The 20,554-nt window shown below is 32.1% G+C and overlaps 1 protein-coding gene across 2 annotated transcripts in view; it reads left to right on the plus strand.

Moving 5' to 3' along the window:
- The window catches only part of Kif20b (kinesin family member 20B), a 60,989-nt gene that overhangs the window by 17,291 nt on the left and 23,144 nt on the right, over nucleotides 1-20,554 (plus strand). The window contains exons 14-22 of one of the 2 annotated variants that reach the window (XM_046450473.2): nucleotides 1,951-2,090; nucleotides 3,887-4,025; nucleotides 5,170-5,398; nucleotides 6,578-6,609; nucleotides 7,693-7,843; nucleotides 10,771-12,010; nucleotides 12,329-12,467; nucleotides 13,379-13,498; nucleotides 15,107-15,167. In XM_046450473.2, the coding sequence (XP_046306429.1) occupies nucleotides 1,951-2,090; nucleotides 3,887-4,025; nucleotides 5,170-5,398; nucleotides 6,578-6,609; nucleotides 7,693-7,843; nucleotides 10,771-12,010; nucleotides 12,329-12,467; nucleotides 13,379-13,498; nucleotides 15,107-15,167 (2,251 nt within the window). The remainder of the gene's footprint in view (nucleotides 1-1,950; nucleotides 2,091-3,886; nucleotides 4,026-5,169; nucleotides 5,399-6,577; nucleotides 6,610-7,692; nucleotides 7,844-10,770; nucleotides 12,011-12,328; nucleotides 12,468-13,378; nucleotides 13,499-15,106; nucleotides 15,168-20,554) is intronic. The other variant, XM_046450474.2, reaches the window with a different exon arrangement.

A 20,554-nucleotide genomic window follows, 5' to 3' on the forward strand; every position in this document is an offset into this window, starting at 1 on the left:
GTTTTAAATAGTGAGGCAATGTGTGGTTATTTAAACATTTTAAAGTAGTATTACATTTATGACAGAATGTGATTAAAGAAAATTATGCATAAAGATCTCTAATCTGCTACTCATATGAATAGTGGTATACATTACTGTTTTGTAACCTGACTTTCTTCATTTAAAAATAAGTTGTGGGGAGGCTGGGGATATAGCTCAGTTGGTAGAGTGCTTGCCTTGCATGCATAGGCCCTGGGTTCAATCCCCAACACCACCAAAAAAAAAAAAAAAAGTGGGACTGGGGTTGTAGCTCAGTGGTAGAGCACTTGCCTAGCATGTGTGAGGCACTGGGTTCAATCCTTAACACCACATAAAAATAAATAAAATAAAGATATTGTGTCCATCTGCAAGTAAAAAAACAAAAAAAGTTATGGCTGGGCTGGGGATATATCTCAGTGTTATAGTGTTTATCTAACATGCTTGAGGCTTTGAGTTCAATTCTCAAAAACAAAAGTGGCTAGATGTGGTGGTCATACCTGTAATCCCAGTAACTCGGGAGGTTGAGACAGGAGGATCCCAAGTTTGTGGCCAGCGTGGGCAACTTACCAAGACCCTGTCTCAAAAAAAAAGGTGGGGAGGGAGCTGAGATATCTCTCAGTATTAAAAAAAAAAAAAAGCACCCGTGGGTTCAATCCCCAGTACCAAAAATAAAAATTGGAAAGTATAACCTACTAATATAGGCCATTATTACTACTTATAGTATTTCTGTATGACAGTAGCATAATTGAATTAACCCTTCAAGTTTGGCTCTTGAATTGGGTTCACTTTTTTAAACAAAACTAAATTATTGCAAACACCAACAGTAGGATAAGTGTTGTCATAGCTAAAACACTGGGCTATATCATTATTTGTGATTATTTGTCATTAAAAGTGATTAGGAGTAGAATTTCAAAGTCAGTATGTCTGTAGCTTAAAGAGAATTACTTGATTAATTTGTTACTGAGAAAATTTAATCATAAACCTTAAAAGAGTATCAGGTGTTTTTCTGAATTCTGTAACTTATTTTATTTTTTTAATATTTATTTTTTAGTTTTAGGTGGATAGAAAATTTTATTTTCATATGGTGCTGAGGATTGAACCCTCATGCACGCTAGGCAAGAAGTCTACCACTGAGCCACAACCCTATCCCCTCTAACTTATTTTATTAATCCATACTTACTATGTTAAGTGTTGACTACTTTATTTGTTCACTGTCCATATTACATGATTATATGTATTTTCAAAGGCTACAGAGTTGTTACTTACATCTGGATAGTTTAAAAACCTAGGAAGATAATTATTTGTAACATTTTTTGTGTTTGAAAAGTGAGTATTTTTAGCAATTTCTTTGTTCTGTCTAGCACTTGGGCTTTAGACTTTGACAGAACATTTTTTATTTTTTATTTAAAAACTTTTTCCTTGATTTAAATTTTTAATTGGTGCATTATAAATATATGTAATGGTGCAATTAATTATTACACATTTGTACGTGTACACAATATAACAAACACATTTATTATAGATCTAGTCCTTTCCCTCCTGTGAAATGCTGATGATCTACCAAGCTCACAGAAGGTCATATGGATTAAATGAAATCAAATATGGAACTCTCCAAATTCCTGAAGGATAATAAATATTCAGATTTTATCTTGACTTTTTCTTTTACTGCAGCTACACAGACATTTGAGTTATCATAAGTTTTCTTTTTTTTTTTTCCATATATCTGTTTCTGAAATGCAGAGATGTCCACTTGATTTTTCAGACTAACGAATTCCTGCAAGTGTACAGTTTTCAGTGAGAATATTAGCACTATTAGAAGGATGTATATTTATAATTGACTAAATAAAAATAGTTTTATCTTTGAACATTTTGAAAGTTTTTCTCTTGATATGCTTATTCTTTTCTAAGAATTTTAATATTTAAATGTTTTAGAAACTTTTGGATTTAATAGAAGACTTGAAAAAAAGACTAATAAGTGAAAAAAAAGAAAAGCTAACAATGGAATTTAAAATTCGAGAAGAAGTTACTCAGGAGTTTACTCAATATTGGGCTCAACGGGAAGCTGACTTTAAGTAAGTTATTTTTTTTATGACTTAGCATAAAAGTGAAAATTTTATTTACTTGTTTAGTTTTTTTAAATGTATTTTCTTGTTTTATAATGGGTGTTTTCTGAGTTTTTTTTTTCCCCTGAACACCATGATTAGTAAACTTTATTTATTTTTAAAATTTATTTATTTATTTATTTTTTATTATTGGGGATTGAACCCAATGCCACTGAGCCAGATTTCCTAGCCATTTTTATTTTTTATTTTGAGACAGGTAGGTTCTCACTAAGTTGCTTAGGGCCTCACTAAGTTGCTAAGGCTTGCTTTGCTGCTGGGATTACAGGCATGTGCTATTGCACCTGGCTAGTAAACTTTATTTGACTTATACATAACATAGGACAAATCACTGCAGAATACACACTCTTATCTGCACCTAAGTAAGTATCTAAGTATCAGTGAACTTCAAAGTACAGAGATAATGAAGAAATTTGTTTTGCTTTTAATGTTTAAAGATAGGATTTCATGATGAAAAGATAACTAGATTAGATTTAGATTAGCAGCAAACAGGAACTTTCAGTGGATATTTAAACTCATCTAGCTATGCTGTGAAACTTAAACATATGTATTAAACAATGAAAAGGCCTTAAATCAAGGAACTAATAAATCTCATGGAAGTTAGATTAAAAGATCATGTGAAGCCCAGAATGTGAGGAAGAGTCTGTTACAAAGTTAAAAGTTGGTATTTTAAAAGGCTAATTAAATTGGTAATTCTTGGCAAGATTGATCAAGAGATAAAAAAGGTGTAAAAATGATCAGTGTGAGGAATTTAAAATAAGCATCCTTAGAGATGTTATAGATATTAAGAGAATAAGTACAACTTTGTCAGTTTGAAAATTTAGACAAACTGTATAAATTCCTCAGAAAATATAACCCATTGAAAGATAATAGAGCATCTGAACAGTTCTAGACCTATAAAGAATATAAACCTATAAATTCAAACCTTCTCACAGAGAAATTATTAACCCAGATGGCTTTGCTAGTGAATATACTAATTGTTCCAGGAAGAATGAATACTGATTTTTATGGAAACTTTTCCAGTATATAGAAGATGTATTCATTGTATAAACATAGAATATTGATTTTATTTTATTTTTGTACATGAGATTGAACCAAAGGAGGTGAAGGATGTGTGTGTGGGGTGTTACCACTAAGCTACATCCCCAGCCCTATTTTTCTTTACTTTTTTTTTTTTTTTTTTTTTTAAATTTTGAGATATAGGGTCTTACTAAGTTCCTGAGGGTCTTGCTAAATTGCTGAGGCTGGACTAGAACTTTTGATCCTCCTACATCAGCCTCCCGAGTCACTGGTATTATAGGATTGTGCCACCGTGGCCAGCCACAAAATCTTGCTTTTTAAAAATGGGAAAGCATAAAGTCATAGGCCAGTTTTTCTCATAGGAATAGATGTAAAAATACCTTAGTTTTCTTTACACAAGTTTCAAAACTGGTGTTACTAATTCCCACATGATTATTAAAATTTGCTTTTTAGCGGCTGGGGATGTGGCTCAAGCAGTAGCGCGCTCGTCTGGCATGCGTGCGGCCCGGGTTCGAATCCTCAGCACCACATACAAACAAAGATGTTGTGTCCGCCGAAAAACTAAAAATAAATATTAAAATTCTCTCTCTCTCTCTCTCTCTCTTTCTTTCTCTCTTAAAAAAAAAAATAAATTTGCTTTTAATGTGTAATATACTTGACCTTAGAAATTTAAAGCATACAAAGTATTGCCTTTTTGTTTTTTAATGGGATTAATTTGTGTTATGAAGGGAAACACTCCTTCAAGAAAGAGAGCTATTAGAAGAAAATGCTGAATGTCGTTTGGCTATCTTCAAGGATTTGATTGGTAAATGTGATACCCAGGATGAACCAACGAATGGAGTTTGTGTTATGGAAGTTGAAACTAAAGTATGTTACTTGAAGTTTTTAAAAAATCTGTTGAGGTTTTAGTGCCAAGATTTAGCAAACCACATCAGTGATGAGAACTGTTAATATAGTTTAGAATTAAAACAGTATTTGCTGTAATATAGCTTTATTATAGTTAGGCATGTTTTATTAGGAATGTAAGTACAGTACTTTATATTAGGTTTTGGACTAGGAAGAATCTATGTTCCATTTTATTACTTGAGTCATTGTATTGATTATCAGCAGATAAGAATGTTTTTTGTTTGATTTTGGAATACTCCTCAGGAAGGTGTAAGAGAAGCAACTAGGGATCATTGCTCTGATTAAAAAATATATATGTAAAAAAAAAAAATATATATATATATATGTATATATATATGTAAAAAGGTTGACTTTCTTAGGTAACCACCATTCTCTACTTTTAAGGAAAATTTATCCTTTTCTTCTGCTTCCTCTGAAGCTGAAATTGATCAAACATTTCCCTACTAACCTCCACTTAATTCAAGGGCCTGGAACAATGATGTCTATAGACTCTTATTTTCAAACACTATATTATCAAACCACTATGTTAGACATGGTGGAATGGGGGTGGGTTGTGAGTTGTGAAAAATGAGGATTTGTTTCCTGGGTTATTCTAAAACAACATTTTGTGGGCTGGGGATGTGGCTCAATCGGTAGCGCGCTTGCCTGGCATGTGTGCGGCCCGGGTTCGATTCTCAGCACCACATACAAACAAAGATGTTGTGTTCGCCGAAAACTAAAATAAATAAATAAATATTAAAAAATTCAAAAATATATTTAAAACAACATTTTGAAAAAGACTGATTTTGTAATTGAAATTACCTGAGTTAGGTAATCATAAGTGTTTTATGTGTTAATGCAGTTAATGACATTTTTATGAGGAAATATGTGTCATAAAAATGAATTATGGAACTCAAAGTTTTCATAATTGGTTGCTGTTTTTAAAACTAAGTCAACAACCAGAGATATGAAAAATTGTACGCTATATGTGTAAACAGAATTGTAATGCTTTCTGCTGTCATATAAATAAAAAAATAATTAAGAAAAAAAGACTAAGTCAAATAGTGCCACATGTAAAGGTGAAATCCAGTGTTAATGTTAGACATGTGGTTTTTGCTGTTTTTAGGAAGCACATAATTATGTAGGACTTGAAGATATTATTGATTCTCTTCGAGATGATGTCTCTGATATTAAGAAACAGGCTGAAATCGCTCACTTATACATTGCATCTCTTGCTGATCCCCAGGAAGCTATTGCTTGTTTGCAGCTAAAGTTTAATCAAGTTAACGCTGAATTAGCTGAAACCAAGGAAGAATTAATCAAAACCAAAGAAGAGCTAATAAAAAGAGAAAATGGTAAGTGGATGTATTTTACCCCTATTTAGACATTATAAATAAGTAAGTTAGTTAATATGCTATTTCTGCAGCTTATTTACCATAATAACCAAAAAAATTATTTGATGAAGGTAGCATATTTTAATATTTTTATCATTTGTATTGCCATGGTTCTAAAGTGTGTTTTGCCTTCATTTATTTTTAGACTGATATTATTAGAAAAGACTTCTCGAAATAAATAAAAAAAATAACAACCTAAAACAAACAAAAATCCTGCCAAACAAAACCAAGTACTAGCTTATAAATGCATTAAGAAATCCCTTAGGAAATTGTAAATGTGTAGTGTAGAAGATTCTAGTATGGGCTTGCCACTTTGGAAAGAGTAACTGCTGTGGAGAAGTTTAAAAATAGTCTGTTAGATTGATGCTTTATTTCATCTTTGAAGGATTATATGTATTTACTATATATGTATGATGCTGCCATCTGAATTTTACTGGAGATCAAATACTCCACCTTTTTCTGTGTGAAACAAGATGGATAGGAGATTGCAGATCAGTGGTACATCTGCATTTTGACATGGACCAGAAAGAAACTTGCTCCTTTTCTCTTATGTTTTGCTATTTCTTTACTCTTCAGCATATGTTACTCAATTTTGCACTCAGGTTTGTGTGTGTGGTTTTTTTTTTTTTTTTTTTTTGGAGTTGTAGATGGACAGAATGCCTTTATTTATTTTTATGTGGTGCTGAGGATGGAACCCAGTGCCTCACACATGCTAGCCAAGTGCTTTGCTGCTGAGCTACAGCCCCAGGTTTTTTGTTTTTTCTTTTTGTTTTACTGGAAATTGAACTCAGGGTTTTCTACCACTGAGCTACATCCTCAGTTCTTTTTTTATTTTGACACAGTTCTTGCTAAGTTGCAGAGGCTAGCCTTGAATTTTCAGTCCTCTTGTCTCAGTGTCCCAAGTTGCTGGGATTACTGGTGTGCACCACTGCACCTGGCTACACAAAGTTTTGAAAGTTGCTTTTTTGTTATATTATCCCCTTGTGGTTGAATTAGTAGATGAATATTGTTCCCTTTTAATGCTCTCAAAAATCTTTTCCTGAATATAGTACACTACCAACAGCTCATGTTTCACAGTTGTTTTTATTAATCTAGATTTTTTTAATGCTTAGATGTTTCAATATTCTTTATATTTTTCAGAATTGGTTCAAGAACTTGAGACGTCTAATAAGGTAATATTTTAATCTTTGTCCTGATAAGAAGTTAATAAAGTAAATTAAAGACCATGAATTAGAACACCGTATGATTATTTTAAAAATAATTTTTAAAAACTAGTATATGTAGGTGACAAAAAAATGAAAAGTAGGTGCCTTCACCTTTCTGCTTCTCTTTAGTGTTGGTCAGTACAAAGTTATTTCAAATGTTCTAGAAGATTTATACACATGTAGAATTCACACAAATTTGTTCCTTTTAAAAAATTTACACAAATAGGATTATAGTTCTGTGTCTTTATTTCTTCCCTTAAAAGATAATCTTCAAATAATTCTATATTGCACAGATATCATTCTTTCATTATGCATATGGTATTGATTAGATATATTTAAATTGTGTTTATTTTCTCTAAAATTACTAAACAAAATATAGGATAAAGCCTGACCAGTATACAGAATATGAATGAGGGTTACTCCTAGAGGGTCCTCTGCACCTTAGTGATTACAGATCACATATTCACGCTAGGTGGTTTAGGGTGGATTTGACTTTTATAGATACTCTTCCTTTTTCTGGATGAGTTGATATTGTACCCTTTTTCTGTCAGCCGTTTTAGGGAAGTATATTCTTTGCATAAAATACATAAAAACATAAGTGATCTAGAAGTGCAGTTTTAAAACTGTGTAGACTGTATCTTATCAGTATATACGGGCTAAAAGCTTAAGTTAAAATTATTTTTTCTGTGAGTTCTTCAAGTTAGGATAATAATACTTAGGAGGCTTTGGTTATAAAATAAAATAATTGTTGAGTTTCTAGAGTGAAAGTACAAGAAACAAACTTTTTCGGTGCTTTCATATTTTTCTTTTTACAGTACATTTTGAATGTGACTTTAGGGATGAGTGTTCTTAGCGTTCTCCAGTTTTCCCCAAATGTTACTCAATTGCCAGAGCCATTAGTTATTTTAGGATGAAACAAGAAATAATTTAAAAAGTGTTTCAATAAAATTGAAAATAAAATTTTTATGGTACACTCTTGACAGGTAAATTATGTAGTTTTAATATTATAGCTTTCTATGTGTGAAATAATTTTAATTAATTTTGCTTTAGGATGAGGCTGGTACATCTTTTTTAGTAAACAGTAAATCGACTTGTAATGAAGCAGTTGAAATGCCTAAGGACAGCATGGATAAAACCTATGTACAAAGAAAAAGATTAAATGAAAATCAGCTTCAACAAGATGAACCACCAGCAAAGAAAGGTATTGCTACTTTAAATGTCAGCAGGAGGCTTTTATGAAAGCTAATTCGTAAATCAGTAAATACAAAAGGAGCAAATAGGAAATTTACTTGTCTAAAGAAAAACTTCAAGAAAATCTAAATATTGTGAATTCTTACATTAACATGTTCTAAACTGTCTGGAGGATAGGTGTATATGTAAAGCTAAGTAAATGTTTTTTGATACTGTGCTTTTATCACTGTGTTTTGCATACCTGTAATTGCTTTTTCTACTCTTTTTATAATATTAAAAATTACTTTCATAAGGATAGTACCTATTTCTCCACAAATCTCTTCATGTTGTTTTTTTTTTCCTTTGCATTCTTTATTCATTTGGAGAAAATGATACTTGACAGTAAAACTTTGAGCTAAACATTGCCAAACAAATGTACTTTACTAATGTGCTAGGAGACAGTTTGATGAAAAATAGTGAACAGTTGTTTTTAACAAAGTGAGGCTATACTGCATAATTGTTATTGAGTTTTGGAAGATAATTCTCAGTTGTTTTATGGGTAAGTATGAAGTGCTTATTCATAAGGACAAAAGACAGTATAAGGGAGGTTTGACTTGAAATCATCCTCTTTAAGAAAGCTTTGATTTGCAGTTGGTAGTTAAAACTAAATAGTGTATTTTTCATTTCTTTTCTTTCTTTTTTTTTTAGTTGTCAATGGACCTTTATTTTTTTACTTATTTATATGTGGTGCTGAGGATCAAACCCAGTCCCTCTCTGCCACGGAACTACAGCCCTAGCCCCTCATTTGTTTTCTTTATAATGAGCCCCCTTCTATTATCCTGTGTTATCTCAGCTGAGGCTAATGCAAATATTTTTCCCCTTCCTCTTTGAGGCTATAGAGGCAATGTAAATTATAATAAAACTTTGTCCAATGAACTTTTAAAATTAGTCTATATTAAAGAAAAGGAATTTTGGAATCCCATAATGGAATTATATGATTATAGCTGCCAAAGAACATCTAGACAATTGGGTGAACAAAAAAACATGAATTATATTTGAAAAATGAAAAATTAAAGTTATTTTTGGTGGATACATTGCTGAAAGTGAAACTGGGTAAATTCTTGGGTGTGACAGGGAGGTGAAATTTCTACATTATGCAGTGATTCTTAGCTGAGGGCATATTCTCACTGGGGCCAAAATAGTATCCTTTTCTTTTTGGTACTGGGAATTGAACCCAGAGGTGCTTAACCAGTGAGTCACATCATCAGCCCTTTTTATTTTTTGAGACTGGGTCTTGCTAAGTTGCTTAGGGCCACGCTAAGTTGCTGAAGCTGGCTTTCAACTTTCCACCCTCTTTCCTCAGCCTCCCATGTTGCTGGGATTGCAAGTGTGTGCCACTGGGCCCAGTTACAAATCAGTATATTTAGAGGGTTAGGGAATTTTAATTTATCAAAAAGAGTTATAGGATTAAAAAAATCTTAAGAATAATTACATAAGATGCTTTCTTCCACTTTATATATATTATTTGAAAGTCCTCAGAAATGGTTATATGTTTTCTTTATTTTACTAACAGCTTCAACTGTGGTTAGTGAATAGGAATATAGAACCTTATTTGCAGGTAGGATGGCAGATTTCAATTTACAAAGCATTTTATGATCTCAAAAGTGCTGCTGCCTCTATTGAACAGATTTTACATCCATGGGATGATGTCATCTATCAAATAGGGTGCACAAGACATAACTACCTGACATTTTGTATTTGACTCTTAAGGGACAATGACATGTAGTAGGGCTGCCAGATAGGTGCTTTGTAATGAAGCAACTGATGTTTAGATCTCAGATGTATTGGTGATTATCAGCTTCAAGAAATTTCCAGAAATAATGCCTAGAGTATTGATTTTCATAGTATTGCATATAAAAGATACCCCAGACTTATCAAATTATTATCTTTGGGATGTGGTCCCAGGAATCTGCATTTAATAAAGCACCCTGTGTAATTCTTCTCAAACTAAAAATCACTATTATATATAAATGTTTAAAGAGAGGACCCTAATTTTTTTATTAATTTTTAAAATTTGTATATGACAGTGGAGTGCATTACAATTCATATTACACATATAGAGCACAATTTTCTTATCTCTGGTTGTTTACAAAGTATATTTTCACCAATTCATGTCTTCTTACATGTACTTTAAATAATGATGCCCATCACATTCCACCATCATTTCTAACCCCATGCCCTCTCACTTCCCCTCCCACCCCTCTGCCCTGTCTAGAGTTCATCTATTTCTCCTATGCTCCTCATCCCTACCCCACAATGAATCAGCCTCCTTATATCAGAAAAAACATTTAGCATTTGAGGACCCTAAATTTGAAAACAAGAATGTAAATTAATATAACTGGGGGTATGTCAGATTTATGAATTTTTGTGTATATCTAGAACCAGAATAGGTTACTTGTTGTGAACATGTATTATAAAGATATATATTTGTAAACATATTTATAAACATGTTTGTAAAGATATGTACATATTTATAAGGATATACCCAAACATTTATAAAGATTATTTTGGCAGAATGATGTGTCTTAGAGATAGAAAAGAATATACATGTTGTAGTTAAAGTTCAAAAATATTTAGATTTATTATTTAGGATAAATCAGACACAGATCGTGTGCCATCAGGGAATTTTGGAGTCTAGTAGCTAAGAGAGACAAACATGTTTCAATAAAGTCTAAGGAGCTGAGATGCGTCGAATAATGGGTATATTTTCAGTATAATGAAAATACCCTCTTTCAATTCAATGGGCAGCTACCAAGTGAAAGTAAAAAGTTTGTTAACAAGGAGAATTTCAAGCCCTGTCTCCTTTATAAACTTTCATATTCGAATATTGGCTTATATAGTAATATTTTAGTTTTATTAAAGTTTTCAAGATTAATAATAATATTCTTATTTTTAAAGGACCTATGCTTATTGCTTCAATTATCACTGAAGACCAAAAGAAAAGTGAAAAAATGCAACAGACCATTTCAGAAGATGGAAAAGGTATTAGAGTGTTACAAGAAAATAATGAAGAGCTGAAAACGCTTTTATTTACTATTCAGAATGAACTTAAAAATGAAAAGGAGGAAAAAGCAGAATTAAATAAACAGATTGTTAGTTTGCAGCAAGAACTTTCTTTTTCTGAAAAAAAGAGTTTAACTTTAAGTGTAGAAGTTCAACAAATTCAGTCAAATTATGAAAAAGCAATTGCTGAATTACAAATGCAGAAAGATATAAATCAAGAATTGGAGGAAAAGATCATGAAATTATCAAAGGAGATAGAAACTGCAACGAGGAACATCACAAACAATGTTTCACAAATAAAATTAATGCAAACAAAAATAGATAAACTACGTTCGCTTGATTCCATTTCCCAGATCTCAAACATAGATTTACTCAATCTCAGGGATCTTTCAAATGGTTCTCAAGAACATAATTTACCAAACACAGAGTTACACCTTTTAGATAATGAGTTTTGTGTAGATAAACAGGTTAAAGAATGTCCTATTCAGGAACTCAATAGGGAAAGCTCATTCCATTCCAGTATTGAAGCTATTTGGGAAGAATGTAAGGAGATAGTGAAGGCTTCATCCAAAAAAAGCCACCAGATTCAGGAATTGGAACAACAAATTAAAGAATTACAGGCAGAAATAAAAGGCTATAAGGATGAAAACAATGAACTGAAAATGAAAGAGAGGAAGGAGAAGAATCAAGGTGATCTACTAAAAGAAAGAGAAAATCTTATAAAGCAGCTGGAAGAAGAACTGCAAGAAAAAAGTGTTAGTCTTGATGTTCAGGTACAGCTTGTAGTTGAAGGAAAGAGAGCACTTTCAGAACTTACACAAGATGTTGCTTGTTATGAAGCCAAAATAAAAGAACTTGAAACAATTGTAGAGACTCAGAAAGATGATTGTAGGCATTCAGCCAAGTTACAGCAAGACATTTTAGAAAAAGAATCTATCATCTCAAAGCTAGAAAGAAATCTAAAGGAATTTCAAGCAAATCTTCAAGATTCTATGAAAAACACCCAAGATTTAAGTGCAAAGGAAGTCAAGTTGAAAGAAGAAATTACCCAATTAACAAGTAATTTGCAAGATATGAAGCATTCACTTCAATTAAAGGAAGAAGAAAAAGAAACCATCAGTCAAGAAGCAGAAAAGTAAGTAAATCTTATTTAAACTGTTGAAAATTTTGCAAAGCATTTATTTTTCTATTAAACGGGCATAATTTCATCTAGTCAAATATGGTGTGTATGATGAATGAAGGACTCGAACTCTGTTCCTATAAACCTTTAGAAGCAAAAGTTATCTGTAAACATTGGCCTACTTAAAAAAATACTAATGAAATCCTCTGATTCATAATTTGTATATTCCAAATTTGTGAAGATAAGTAATTTTGTAAATATTATTACCAGTTCACATGATGATCCTAGGTGGTTAATGGTGTGTAACTATAGAAAAGTGATTGTGTTTTTTAGATTGAAAGAGGAGCTCTGTGCAAGCTCTGCTCTTACCCAGAATCTCAAAGCAGATCTTCAGAGGAAGGAAGAAGATCATGCTGAGCTGAAAGAGAAACTTACTGATGCCAAAAAGCAGATTGAGCAAGTACAGAAAGAGGTAGGTTATTTGAAAAGTTGTGTGGCTAATGATAAAGATCATTTCCCTTACCTAGAAAGTGTAGACACTAATTTTAGGATTTAACAGAACACTTTTTAACTTTAATTTTTCTTTAAATGATAACAGTTATTTCACAAAAGAAAATTTAACCAATTTAAACAAACTAGAAAAGGCCAAAATTAAGAAAACTATGTGCCTTATGTAGGATTAGAGTATTTTTTTCCTTTTAAGGACTGTTAAAATTGAATTCCTCCAAAAATTAAGAAGTAGCTTTTCTTTGCAGATGATATTATTTAGCAAAGTATGTAGTGCAGCTTTTATAATAACAAGTTTTTTATTAAAATTTTATTATTCTAAATTAAAAATGTACAAAAATATATTTAGTGAGAAGAAAATCTTTCCCACTTCTCCCAGCACTTGTTTCCCTGCAAGTGTTGCTAATTACCTCTTTATCTATGCTTCTCCCTTCCTCCCTCTGTCATTTTTACCTTCTCCTTAAAAAATGGAAACATACTGATGCTTTTTCCACCTATTATACTATGTATAATAGTATACATTATTTTGCTGGGTGTGGTGGTACATGCCAGTAATCCCAGTGGCTCAAGAGGCTGAGGCAGGAGGATCATGATTTCTAAGCCAGCTTCAATAACTTGGTGAGGCCCTTACTCAGTGAGACCCTGCCTTTAAAAAAAATACTAAAAGGGCTGAGGATGTGACTTGGTGGTTAAGTGCCCATGAGTTCAATCCTTGGTACTTTAAAAAAAAATAATAGTATACATTATTTTATTATTATCTATATACTTTTCTAATGCATTTTTAGAGGACATGAATTTTGAACCAGTGGCTGTGAATTTAACAAAAAGCAACAGTTGAAAAAGTATTAAGTATGTTTTATAAACATTACTTTGTAGGTGTCTATAATGCGTAATGAGGAAAAATTACTGAGGAGTAAAATTAATGAACTGGAGAAAAAGAAAAACCAGTGTTCTCAGCAAATAGATCTGAAACAGCGAACCATTCAGCAACTTCAGGTAACATTTTTATTTTTAATGATGAATTAAATACTTTCTGTTGGTATATTTTATTGTCTAATTAACTATGTAAGTTCATTTTTAATAATAAATTCTGTCTTGAGTTTTTTTTTTTTTTATTCTGATGATTAGACTCAGTTCTTTGCACATGCTAGGCAAGTGTTCTTTTCTAAAATTAAAAAATAATTTTTTGTTTTACTTAAATAAGTCAATAGTGACTTGCTTCTTACAAATATGATATGGAAAAGAAAAAGTAGCAACTTTATAGTGGAGAAACCTAGCAAGATACCACCTTAAACCAAGTGTTCAAGTGTAACAACCATTAGTATTAAGTCATATTGATGCATGTACTTCCTGATATCGCTGTGATGAGAGTGCACATCCCTTCCGTGGCAATCTTCCCCCAAAATGATAACCTCTGTCTATTTATTCAAGAGAAAACATCTTATATACCCAAGTCAAGGATGTCGTACATAATACTTACGTATTATAAAGTATCAAGGTCATTAAAAAAAAAGGAAAGACTGAGGAACTATCATAGATTGAAGGAGATCAAGGAGATATGATGACTGAATGCAGTATTATATCTTGAGGGGATCCTAGAATAGAAAAAAGATACCAGTGAAAAATTGGTGAATTGTGGTGAAGGTTGTAGTATAATTAATAATATTATACCAATGTTAATTTCTTGATTTTTGATAAATGTATCAGGTGTTGTAACATTGGGAGAAGCTGAGTTAAGGTCATACAACACATTTCCCTGCTACCTGAAAATTTTTTGTAAATCTAAAAATAATTAAAAATAAAACAGAAGTATTATAACAAATTTTTTCAAAAAGACACTTGAAAAGCAAAATTCCTTTATTGTAAATGGTTGTATTTTGCTTGGTATCAATTACGATAGGCAATAATTAAAAAAACAAAGATTTGCTGATTCCTTTCATTTTTGCTTTTAAATGAAGCATGCTAATGAATAGTCAGGTATAAACATGTTTTTAATTCTTAGTATAATCTTAATATAGCTGTTTATTCTTTTATAATAGGGCTAAGATGTGCAGATTTTATGATTCTGCCCAAGACTTTATAAAGTTAGGAGATAATGATAAAATTAGATGAGACTGGAATGAAGTTTGGATTACCTGACAGATTAGAATTATAGGATTCCAGTTTTTATAATTTAATCTTGCTTCCTAAGACTCCTATTACTTTTTCCAAATCTTGCACCTAGATATTGCACCTAGGCTCTTTCCTTCATTTTGAGTTTACTGCTGGTGAACTTTATTTATAATGGTTTTCTTGCTTCTTTTATTAAGTACATAGTGGCTTTCTATTTGTTCATTTCTGCATTTTGTAATATGTGAGAAAACATTTACCTAGAATATTGAACAAGTTGACTGGGTCATAAATTAAAAGTATATAGTGTTTTTGTGTGTTTTCCAATTATCCTTTTCACTCTACTTTTTTTTTTTTTTTTTTTTTTTTGAGATTGGCATTCGACTGTACAGGAGACTGATTTTAGACTTAATTTTGATCCCTGTTTTTAAGATCCACTATTAAATATTGTTAAGGATTGAAGTTATGTTTATTTTATATTCTTTCATTTTGTAGGAGCAGTTAAATAATCAAAAGGTGGAAGAAGCTCTACAACAATATGAGAGAATGTGCAAAGGTCAGGAATAAATTTCTATTTCCAATACTAAAATAACTGCAAAATAGATAGTTACAATAGCAATGACTAAGATTTTCCTTTGAAGTTTATTCTTTTAGTGGACTGAGGATGTAGCTCAATGGGTAGAGCCCAGGCTTAGCATATGTGAGGCCCTGGTTTCGATTGCCAGAAAAAAAAAAAAAAATTAAGTTTATTCTCAGAAGAATTGAAGACTAAAACAATAAGCAATATTCAGTCAATGCAACATTAGTTTCTTGGTAATGACTAGTGTTTTGTGAAAAATAAAGTCAGTTAAAGTTACATAGTTTACAATGATTATAATAGTCTATACACAAAATTGTGAGAATATATATCAGATAAAATAACCTTTAAAATTAAAATTTATAATTTTAAAGAGTTTTTAAAAATGATACCATTTTAGATTCAAATCATAGTTGCTGAATTATACTTTTTTTCTTCAATTGTATTGCTTTGTTTTGAAATAAAAAATTTATAAATTTTATAAACATTTCTGATATTAAAATTACACAGATTTCTTCTTTGCTACATCATTCATTCCTTAACTTTTTAGTTGTATGAGTGATAGAACTGAAATTTAAAGGTAGATTGGCTTCACTCGCCTCAAGACACTTATCATTAATCCATGCTGTTTATACTTGGTCAACAAAATAGAAGGAGTACAACCAGATTATTATTTATTTAGATGAGATATCCATTGATGTGGTAAATATGGCTGTGAAAATATGTCTCTGCACACAGTCTGTTTTTATCTTTCCTGTATCTTTGTCCCTAAATATACCCTATTTCTGTAAAATTGTCTTTTTCGCGGTGAGGGGGGGGTAGGGAATACTGTGGATTGAATCTAGGGGTACTCACTATACCACTGAACTACATCACCATTCCTTTTAATTTTTATTTTAACACAGGGTTTCCTGAAGTTGCTGAGAGTCATGCTAAGTTGCCAAGGCTGGCCTGTGTTAGCCTCCCAAGTTGCTCAGATTGTAGGCATGTGCCACCACATGCAATATATTTCCATATTTTAGGATTCCCCTTTATTTTAGCTCCTTGTCATTGTTAGCAATTGTGGATAGATTTTAGCTATTCTGAAAATGTTCCTTGGACCAGGGTGCCTATAATTTTTATTGTATTTATATTTTTCGTTTCTGCCAAATACTGAGAAATGTTTCATAAGCCCACTGTGACTACTATATGACTGCTCATCTTTTCCAAGTTCTTGTAGCTTGCTCCCAAGTCACTTATAACCTTCATACTTTCAAATCTGTTAGCTTTTTTCAATCCCTACTTGGCTTCTTATGTTATTTTGATGTTATTTTTCCACCTTCCATTTCCTCATTTTCACTTTTAATAAGCATTTATGGTATGTGAGTATAATATAAAGGTACTATGTAATTCCCCCTCTTTTGGAAGTCTCTAGCTTTACCTTTTGTGATCTATTCTTTGCTAGATACCTACCTCTCTTTCAGAATGAGTCATACTACTCTGGCAACTTTCCTGATAAATGCATTATCTTTTTTTAAATTTATTTATTTATTTTTTTTGTGGTGCTGTGCATCTAGCCAGGTCATCACATATGCTAGGCTAATGCCCTAAAACTGAGCTGCATCCCGAGCCCATATCATCTTCTTTCTTCCCTTTATTTTCTCGCTTGATTTACTCCTAGGACTTTGGTTATATAGGAGACATTATCCTACAAAGAATGAAACAAAAATGGCATCTTTAGATCATAAGGCTTTCCCTAACTTCTAAATTTCTATTTAAATACTGAATGCCTTTCATTTTGCTATCTTCTTAAATTATTTTTTTTAAGTTAAGATATAGTACATATGTCATAAATTTACTCTTTAAAATTATATACCCTTTAAAAAGTTTAATGGACCATAGTGTATTCACAAGGTTGTTCAGCTAGTACCACTAATTCCAGAACATTTTGTTATTCCAAACACAAACTCTATATCACTAATCATTCTTCCTTGATACCTTCCCTCCAACCCCTGTCAGTTACAAATCTACTTTTCATTTTTTTTGGATTTGCCTATTGTAGAGATTGTATGTTAAGGGGATTCATATAATATATATCTTTTTGTGTTTGACTTCTTTAATTTAGCATAATGTTTTTAATTTTCATCCATGTCGTGTGTCATCCCTTTTTATGGATGAATAAATATTTCATTTTATGGATAAGCCACATTTTATTTATGCATCAGTTCATGGACATTTAGATTGTTTCTACGTACAAGTTTTAGAGTAAAACTATGTGCAAGTTTATGTGCATGTTTTCAGTTCTCTTTGGGATGTTGTATGCCTACTGAGGGTAACTGCTGGGTCACGTGATAACTTTGAGGAATTGCCAAACTGCTTTTTTTTTTCCCCCTAGTTGTAGATAGACACATTACCTTTACTTTATTTATTTTTATTGTGGTGCTGAGGATCAAACCCAGTACCTGACATGTGCTAGATAAGTTCTCTACCACTGAGCTACAACCCCAGCCCACCAAATTGCTTTTTTTCAACAAGCTGCATCATTTTACATTTCTACCAGCAAAAGGTGAGGGTTCCAGTTATTATCGCTAGTACTTTTTTATTTTAGAAATATTATTGCCAATTATATTAGTTTCATAAGCTTCTCTAACAAAGTACCACAAACTGGATGGCTTAAAACAGAAATTTGTTTTTTCTCAGTAACAGCCAGAAGTACATGTATTAATAGGACTATGTTCTGTCTGAAGAGTCTAGGAAGGGCTCCTTTCTTGTCCTTTCTAGCTTTTGATAGATGGTGGCAATTCTGGGTATTCTTTGACTTGTAGCAGCATGATTCCAATCTCTGCCTCTTGTCTTCGCATGGTATCTTCCCTCTGTGTATATCTGTGTCTTCTCTCCATTGGTTCTACCAAATTTTCATCTTATAAGCACACCATTTGTGTTGGATTTAGGGCCCATCCAAATCTACTGTGCGCTCATTCTTTATTTGATTGTATCTGCAAAACTCCTATTTCCAAATAAAATCATATTCATCTATTCATAATTGTGGACATGAATTTTGGGGATGCTTTTTAGTCTGATGTTCTAGTAGGTATAAAGTGGTATATCATGGTTTTAATTTGCATTTCACTATGATATTGACTATTTTTTTATTTTTAGAGTAATTCACATTTTTAAATTGGGTTTTTTGGCTGGGCATGGTGGTGCATACCCGTAATCTCATCAGCTCGGGAGGCTGAGGCAGAAGGATAGCCAGTTCAAAGCCAGCCTCAACAAAAGCAAGGCTCTAAGCAACTCAGTGAAACCCTGTCTCTAAATAAAATACAAAATAGGTGTGGGGGGTGTGGCTCAGAGGTTAAGAGCCTGAGTTCTATCTCTGGTAACAACAACAAAAAAATTGATTATTTGTGCATTTGTTATGGAGTTGTAAGAATGCTTTGTGTATTTTGAATACTAGACCTTTATCAGATAAATGATATGCTAATGTTTCTCCTGTTCTGGAGTGACTCTTTTGGGGTTGGAAAGGGTTCTTATAAATGCTAAGCAAATGCTTTATCATTGAGTTCCACCTGCTCCCCTTTTTTGATAGTGTTCTTCAGTGCACAAACATTTTCCAAAATTTTGATGAAGTCCAATTTATCTACATTCTTTTAGTTACTTGTGCAGTCAAAATGGTGTCATGTCTAAGAAACCAGTCTTCTGTGTACTCTTTTATAGAAAGAGTACTTTTATAGAAAAATATTCTTTTAACTGTTATATTTAAGTCTTTGGCCCATTTAGAGTTAATGTATTTGAGTATAATGTTGTATATTATGTGAGGTAGGTTTCCAACCTCATTATTTTGTATATGGATAGTCAGTTGTTCCAGCCTTATTTATTGAAAAAACTGTAATTTCCCTGGTTACATTATCTCTACTGCTTTGTGGAAAATAAGTGGTTTATAAATGTTTATTTCCAGGCCTTCTGAGCCACATCCCCAGCCCTACTTTGTATTTTATTTAGAGACTGGGTCTCACTGTTGCCTTGCTTTTGCTGAGGCTGGCTTTGAACTTGCGATCCTCCTGCCTCAGCTTCCCGAGCTGCAGGGATTATAGGCGTGCGCCACTGTGCCTGGCACTTTCCAGGCTTTCATTACTATTCCATTGATCTATATGTCTGTCCTTATGCTTGTGTTTTATCTTATCGTTACAGTGGTTTTGTAGTAAATTTTGAAATTGGGAAGTCTGAATTCTCCCACCTTTTAAAGATGTCTTTGTTGATTTGGGGTGTATTGCATTTCCACATGAATTGTAGGTCTGCCTGTAAATTTACCAAAAAAAGCCATTTAGAATTTTAGAGGGGATTATGCTGTCTGTAGATCTAATTGGTGAGATTAGTATTTAACCATATTAATCATGCATAAGGGATGTCTTTTCATTTAAGTTATAATTTCTTTTGATGATGGTCTTTAGTTTTCAGTATATAAATTTTGAACATCTGTCTGTTGAGAATGGGTTTTTAAAAAAACTTTACCTACATTCTCATTTTTAAAAAAAAAAAATGGAATTGTTAATACCAGTTTTGGATTATTCACTGCTAGTGCATAAATTGTATTTAATTATATCAGTCTTATATTATGTGACTGCTGACCTGGTTTGTGGATGCTAACAAAATGTATGTATATTCGGGTTATTTGTATGTGTGTGTTTCTTTGGGTTTTCTATCTGTAGGTCATGTCTTCTACAAATAGAAATAGTTTTATTTCTTAATTTCTAATCTATTTGCCTTATGTCTTTTTCTTGCATGCTTTCTCTGGCTAAACTCTGTAGAACACTGTTGACAAGAGGTGGTAAGAACAGACATGCTTGTCCTCTTCCTGATATTCGGGGAGAGTTTACATTCTTATTTTTATAATGTTAGGTATGAGTTTTTACAGATTTCTTTTATCAGGTTGAGAGAATTCCCTTCTATTCTTACTTTGTTGAATGTTTTTATCATGAAAGATTGTTGGATTTTGTCAGATTTTTTTATGTTTGTTTAGATGATTGCTGTAGTTTTGTTCTGTACCAATACATTGCATTTTGTTGATTAGTTTTATATATTGAGCTAAACTTAAATCCTGGGATAAATCCTATGAGATTATGGTATAGAATGGTTTTATATCTTGCTAGATTCAGTTTGCTATTATTCTGTTGAAAAATTTTTCATCAGTATTCATAAGGGATTTTGGCTGATAGCTTTCTTTTCTTGTGCTGAGTCTGGTTTTAGGATCCAAAAGTTGAATTCTGCTTGTTGTATCTTAACCTTCTGAATATCAGTTGCCACTACTGATCTCTTCTGTTTCTGTTGCTTGGACCAGGGAATTAGTATATGGTAGTTCTCTAATCAAATCTTTTCTACCTAATTTT

This window comes from Marmota monax, unplaced genomic scaffold, assembly GCF_021218885.2.
Source record: "Marmota monax isolate L192 unplaced genomic scaffold, Marmota_monax_Labrador192_F-V1.1 WCK01_AAM20220418_F8-fsc00004, whole genome shotgun sequence".
NCBI classification, from domain to species: domain Eukaryota; kingdom Metazoa; phylum Chordata; class Mammalia; order Rodentia; family Sciuridae; genus Marmota; species Marmota monax.